Source organism: Oryzias latipes, chromosome 4 (genome assembly GCF_053564925.1).
Source record: "Oryzias latipes strain Hd-rR chromosome 4, Olatipes_Hd-rR_3.1".
Classification (NCBI taxonomy): domain Eukaryota; kingdom Metazoa; phylum Chordata; class Actinopteri; order Beloniformes; family Adrianichthyidae; genus Oryzias; species Oryzias latipes.
Window position 1 is genome coordinate 7,500,511 of NC_136240.1, and position 6,582 is coordinate 7,507,092.

General features: G+C 44.5%; 1 protein-coding gene across 2 annotated transcripts; it reads left to right on the forward strand.

The window, feature by feature from the left end:
* Positions 1-406: 406 nt before the first annotated feature.
* Positions 407-4,930, forward strand: LOC101157119 (zinc transporter ZIP3). 2 transcript variants are annotated; one of them, XM_004067636.4, is made up of 3 exons: positions 407-573; positions 2,198-2,458; positions 3,578-4,930. In XM_004067636.4, exons 2-3 carry the CDS (start codon positions 2,252-2,254, stop codon positions 4,316-4,318), a joined length of 948 nt encoding a protein of 315 aa, XP_004067684.1. In that variant the 5' UTR covers positions 407-573; positions 2,198-2,251; the 3' UTR covers positions 4,319-4,930. The 2 variants fall into 2 exon arrangements, with proteins under 2 accessions (XP_004067684.1, XP_004067685.1); XM_004067637.4 differs by having other exon boundaries at positions 414-727.
* Positions 4,931-6,582: the final 1,652 nt, after the last annotated feature.

A 6,582-nucleotide genomic window follows, 5' to 3' on the forward strand; every position in this document is an offset into this window, starting at 1 on the left:
ATGCCATTATTTTTTTAGCTCAATCCAAAATGTTTAAATTGTTTTAATAAACTTTACGTGAGCAGTTGTTTTACCAGCTTTCCTTTGCAAGTTCATTGATGCTATTAATACTGTTAATTTGAGTAATATTCTGAAGTTATTTTTAACCGCCTCTGGGAGCAGAGCTGCGGTAACACTGCGATAATCTCAAGTAGCCAGCAGAGGTCGCTGTCTGCAAAGAAGTAGCGCGCAAGAGCCTTGACGTCTCGGCATTGGCTATTTAATCGTAGGGAATTCTTTCGTTTAATCACATTTTTTGGATCTGGATATTTGGTACGTTAAGTAAAAATCTTCAAGGAAATTTAAAATGGATTTACTTCGAATTTACAAGATTGAAAGAAATGGTTACGTCATCAAGAGATGATCCAATCACCGCGCTGAAAGTGTCTGACGACAGAGACGGAAGCATCTGTGCACCTGCTGAGGACGGACGGACAATTAAATGCTTTCTATGCGTGATGTCTGGAGGTTTAACGTTCATGGGAGTCTAAAGTCAGCTTTTATTTGACCAACGCCGGGAGGACAGCAGCTGGGGTGAGGCAGAGGCCCGCGCGGCCGCGGTTCAGCCTGTTGGCAGCGGAGGAGCTAACTGTGATGAGCCGTCAAGCTAAACACTGTTAAGAAAACCGGAAGTTGTTTCACAGTTTTACTTGACTGGATTTTATTTTTTTAAAACAAATCAAACAGAGTAAGTTTAGACTGACTGACAGATTTTTGTTTGATACAAAGCAAGCATAAACAATATTTTCTGTTATTTACTTACATGCAGAAAATTATTAAAAAGAGGAGCTTGTTCTGTTGTTGGAAACATTGCATAAGAGGCCTCTATTTTGAAAGTACAGAGGAAGTGGACTGTCTTTTCCATGAATTTGTTTTTACGGTTAAAAAAAGTCAGTTTCAGCAAATTGAGGGTTTTCTTGATTTGTAGTTAACCATAAAAACAAAAAAAGGAGCTGAAAAATAAGTAGAATTTCATTAGCTGAATTAACACGAGCATGTAACAAAATGTGAACAGGAAACGTTAGAGAGACATTTTAAAACCAATTATCTCTTAATTACATCGATCAATAATAGTTCTGCTTTTATTTTGACAGAAGTGTTGAAGCCTGGAAATAATCTTATTCTAAAGATTAAGATAATGTAGATGATGAAGGCTCTTATAGAAAAGAGTCAGCTGTGGCTTCTTTTATCCTCTGACCAACAGCGCTGATCAGCGAAAAGAAAAATACGATTTTTTTGAAAAGTGCAGTGACAAAAAAAAAAATTTTGAGAAAAAACTAGATGTGACTTTATTCAAGTTGCATTCAATTCTGTCCTGGTCTGGTCCAGGTTTGGCCCTGTTCTGAACCAGGTTTGGTCCTGGTCTGATCCAGGTTTGGCCCTGGTCTGATCCAGGTTTGGCCCTGGTCCGATCCAGGTTTGACCCTGGTCTGATCCAGTGCTGGTCATCTTGGTTTGGCCGGTGTTGAAAGCTCACCTGAACTTTGGTTTGAAGAGAACTCTGGGCCGCCTAAGAAAGAGGGTTTCTGTTTAGTTGCAGATCAACTCTGGTGTGATTCACTTCAGTGTGAATACAGACAGACACACGAGGAGAAAAAATGTTTAGAATTTGGATTATTAGATTATATTATGGTTTCTTCACATTTATTAGATACATTTAATATTTTTTACATCTCTACCTGCTAATTAATTCTCTAGCACAAAAAAAAACGTACGTAAAGAAGACTTGAAGCCAAGGGTAGGTTGGCGCATCGACGCGACCACTGCTTCCTCCTGTGATAAAAGTATTAAAGCAGTAATGTGTTTTCTATTTTAGAAGCGTGTTAGTTCCTTCATTAGTAAAACTATTGGTAAAATCCTCTGTACAGCCACGTATACAAAAATAGTCGGCAGACGTTTTGGAGAAAGAAAGAGGAATTTCATTTTATATGAATAACATCCTCTGACATCAGTCAAATAATGGGCTAAAACATGTAGGCCAAAAGATTGTGATGATCACATTTCCAAATTTCTAAACCAAATATTTGGTAACTCGCAGTTACCTTTTTTCATTTCTGTTTAGATCATGTAAGAAGACTGATTTTGTGAAGGTGATCCTTTTCATTGAACTCCAAACTCCTTCAAACATGTCAAATCTTCCTCTTCTGCCTCTCTGCAGGGATCGGAGGGCTGCAGAAGAGGCCCGTCTCATGCCCCGCTGCTGAGCATCAGGATGCAGATCCTGCTGGCAAAGCTGCTCGGCCTGCTGGGGCTGTTTGGCCTCATGCTGGCTGGCGTGCTGATCCCGGTGCGCCTCCTGCTGGTTGACCACGAGAAAGCAAACCGGTACAGACGAGCGCTGTCTCTCTGTAACTCGTTTGGAGGAGGCGTGTTCCTCGCCACGTGCTTCAACGCTCTGCTGCCCGCCGTCAGAGAAAAGGTGAGCCCACTAGCCGTCTGTGTGGAAAGTCGTTCATGGGCAGCAGTTGATGTCACATCGGACAAGACCTTTTGACTTTTACCGTATAACAGAGATTGATTCATTGATTGATTTCAAGCATTGTAGTCAATACAATTAAAAATTCACAGAAGAAAGTACTGAAAACCGAGCGTAAAGCGGCTGGGTTGAGGGTCAGCACCGCTAAATTTGAGGCCATGGTTCTCGACAGGATAAAGGTAGCTTGCCATCTCTCAGTGGGTGGAGTGTCCTTGCCCCAGGTGGAGGAGTTTAAATACCTTGGGGTCTTGTTCACGAGTGAGGGAAGACCGGAACGTGAGATTGACGGGCGGATTGGAGCGGCGTCCGTAGTTATGCAGTCGCTGTATCGGTCCGTTGTGGTGAAGAGAGAGCTGAGCCAAAAAGCAAAGCTCTCAATTTACCGGATTTACCGGTCGATCTTCGTTCCAATACTCCCCTATGGTCATGAGCTATGGGTCATGACCGAAAGAATGAGGTCTTGAATACAAGCGGCTGAAATTAGCTTCCTCTGTAGGGTGGCTGGACGCTCCCTTAGAGATGGGGTGAGAAGCTCGGTCACTCGCGGGGAGCTTGGAGTAGAACCGCTTCTCCTCATCGAAAGGAGCCAGTTGAGGTGGCTCGGGCATCTAGTCCGGATGCCTCCTGGACGCCTCCCTGGAGAGGTGCTCCGGGCATAGCCCACTGGGCGGAGGCCCCGGGGGAGACCCAGGACACGCTGGAGAGACTACGTCTGTCGGCTGGCCTGGGAACGCCTCGGGGTCCCCCCAGAGGACCTGGAGGAAGTGGCTGGGGCGAGGGAAGACTGGGCATCTCTGCTCAGTCTGCTGCCCCCGCGACCCGGTCCCGGATAAGCGGAGGAAGATGGATGGATGGATGGAAGTACTGAAAAAATACTTCCTTTGCTTTTTTATAGTCATAAAAAGAATATATTTTTTTCTGCTGAACTGCATAAAGTGGTTTTGTTTTTTTAATCTTCTGATTTTAATATGTTGATGTTAACTTTGTGTGGCAGCAGGGATGTGACTGTGTTCTGTTTCACGTTTTAACTTCTCCCTTTGATGTCCCGTTTTTGTCCACCAGGTGGCAGCACTGTTTGAGCAGCTGAAGATCAGCGGTGATTATCCTCTAGCAGAGACTATGATGATGGTGGGCTTCTTCCTCACTGTGTTTGTGGAGCAGGCGGTCCTCACCTTCAGGAGGGAGAAACCGTCCTTCATCGATCTGGAGACCTTCAACGCTGGAGGCTCCGAGGCTGGCAGCGACTCTGAATACGACACGCCCTTCATCTCCTCTGCTCGAAGCTCAGCGGATGTTGCCAGGCGGCACGGACACCATCATGGACATTTCAGCCCCTCCGAGTTGGCAGGGGCGGGGCCTCTGCGGCTGGCTGGGCTGGTTCTGGCTCTGTCAGCGCACTCTGTGTTCGAAGGCCTGGCGCTCGGCCTGCAGGAGGACGGGGCAAAGCTGGGCAGCCTCTTTCTGGGCGTGGCCGTCCACGAGACGCTGGCCGCTGTCGCCCTCGGGGTGAGTGTGGCCAAATCATCGCTAGGCATGCAGGACGCCATCAAGCTGGGCGTCACCGTCAGCTTGATGATCCCTCTGGGCATGGTGGTGGGGATGGGCATCGAGTCGGCGCAGACGCTGGGGGGCGACGTGGCGTCCGTGCTGCTGCAGGGCCTCGCAGCCGGAACCTTCCTGTTTGTCACCTTCTTTGAGATCCTGTCCAGAGAACTGGAGGACACGCGAGATCGGCTGCTCAAAGTGCTCTTCCTCATTCTTGGCTACGCCGCACTCGCCGTGCTCGTCTTTTTTAAGTGGTGACAAACAGGAAGTTCATGGAAACCAAATGAAGAAGAGACCACCTCAGTCCACCGCTGGACTCAGCTGCTTTTAGAAGATTCGGAAGAGCTTCTGAACCGATGTGAAGTTTTAACCAAAACATGAATTTATACTTTTGATAGTTTTTGATGAATAAGGAAAATCATTTTGTTGAAGAAAGAAGCACGACTTCCTCCATCTGGACATCCATCCTGCTCCAGTTTGATTTCTAACTTTTACCAACAGATTTGAAGGTGTTTGCTGTTAAAGAAGAGAACCAAACTCCTGATTTTTACCCCTTGCAAAAATATAGAGAGTTTTTACTGTGAGTGGCTTTCACTTTCATGGAGTTTGAATTTTCCAGCTGATCCCTGAAAGCACAGCATGATGTGGTGATGATGTCAGTGAGCACACGACTTCCTGTTTCTGCATTGATCAGCAGTGCAGGGACCTCATTTATCAATGAAAGCAGCAGCATGCTGGTTTGAATCCCAGCTGTCATCCTTCTTTTGTGCTGAGTTTATGTGTTTGTGCACCAGGTTCAGGAGGAAAATTGTACTGTTAACTGTTTGCACTGTTTCTTTCAATAAAAGTGTTTTTATGGCCTGCTTTAAAGAGTTTCTGGTGGTTTTATTGAACACAGGATCTCGGCTTTGAATTTGCAGAGCGCCACCTACAGGCTTAGAATGCTTATTCCTCCATGTGAAATGCAGAAAAACAAACCTGGAAAAAAAGCAAGAGCTGACACGAGGAGGAAGAAGCTGTGATGTGGAGAAGCCGGTTCTCAAAAATTGGTACGGTCCTTAATAAATGGAACCTCCCTCTCTGAGAATAGCTGCATCACAGGCGGGGACCAGCCCCACCACAGCAAAGTGGTGACGCAGGCCCCCATCTAGAGCTGCAGAGGCTGAACAGCAGCCGACCCAGAGGGAGAGGACCCAACTAAGAAATGAAAATGAAAATTAGAAAAAGTAAACACACCGATAAAAGCAATTAACAATAAAACATTAAAATATGGAATATTAAAATGAATTAATAATATAGTGTACATTCATAAACCGAGATAAGATAAATAAAATAATAAAAGTTAGCCAGGTTAAAAAGATAGGTCTTTAGCCTTTTCTTAAAAACTTCAACGCTCTCTGCGGCTCTCAGGTCCTCTGGCAGACTGTCCCATAAACAAGGACCATCGTGTTGAAAAGATGCCTCTCTGTAAGTTTTGGTTTTTACAGTCGGAATGGTTAGAAGACCAGTGCCAGAGGATCTCAGGGTCCACGAGGGTTCATGTGTGACTAAAAGATCTGATAGATAAAAAGGTACAAGACTGTTAAGACATTTAAAAACTGTTAAAAGTAGCTTAAATCAACCTTGAAGCATATGGGGAGCCAATGCAGGAATTATAAAATTGGGGTGATGTGAGCCCGCCTCCTGGTCTTTGTGAGAATTCATGCAGCAGAGTTCTGGAGAAGCTGAAGGTTCTCAATGTTGGTTTTTGGAAAACCAGCATACTGGTTGTTCCATTAATAATTTTACTCATGATAAAAGCATGCATTAGTATCTCCATATTAGCAAGAGAGAGTAGTGGGCAAACCCTAGCCAGATTTCTGAGATGATAAAAAACAGTTTTAACCACCTGTTTTGTTCACGGGTTAATGACCAACGAAGTGTGCATTCTCAGAAATTAACGCACGGCGTGGAAGCCTGAACCATCTGACGCGAAGTGGAGGTTTGGATCGCTTTTTTCACAAAAGCGGTCTATTTGTTACGTGGAGCGGCGAGTTGTCACGTTACCACTCCAACCACCAACTCGCCTAGAGCGGCAAAGGAAAGCGATATATGTGCTGGTCATCAATATAGGTTAACTAAAGCATCACATCAGAGAGAAAGTTCATCTCTTACCCCAGCGCAGTGATATAGAACATTAAAGATATGTCACCGGAACTTGTTTTTTAGCCATGCATTATCACTGTGCATTATCACTTTTTAACACACACTCAGCATCCAATCAGAATCTAGAAAACACCCGGACCATGGTATAAATAAGGGATAAAAGTTAGCTCAGATTCAAAAATAACGCCCAAGTTTCTGACCGTTTCTGAATGGCTTAACGAAATTTGTTTTAGCTTAAAAAACTGTTTCTCTTTCTTAGCTTTAGGACCAATAACTAAAATTTCTGTTTTTTCCTGGTTGAGTTGTAGAAAATTATTTGCCATCCATGATTTCACATCTAAAATACAGTTAAAAAGTGCTTCTATTGGCCTTGTGTC

What these genes read in the sequence shown, in the direction of transcription:
- LOC101157119 (XM_004067636.4), top strand. Translation starts at nt 2,252, where the DNA reads ATGCAGATCCTGCTGGCAAAGCTGCTCGGCCTGCTGGGGCTGTTTGGC. An exon ending in TGCCCGCCGTCAGAGAAAAG is followed by an intron (nt 2,459 to 3,577) that starts GTGAGCCCACTA and finishes TTTGTCCACCAG; the next exon opens with GTGGCAGCACTGTTTGAGCA.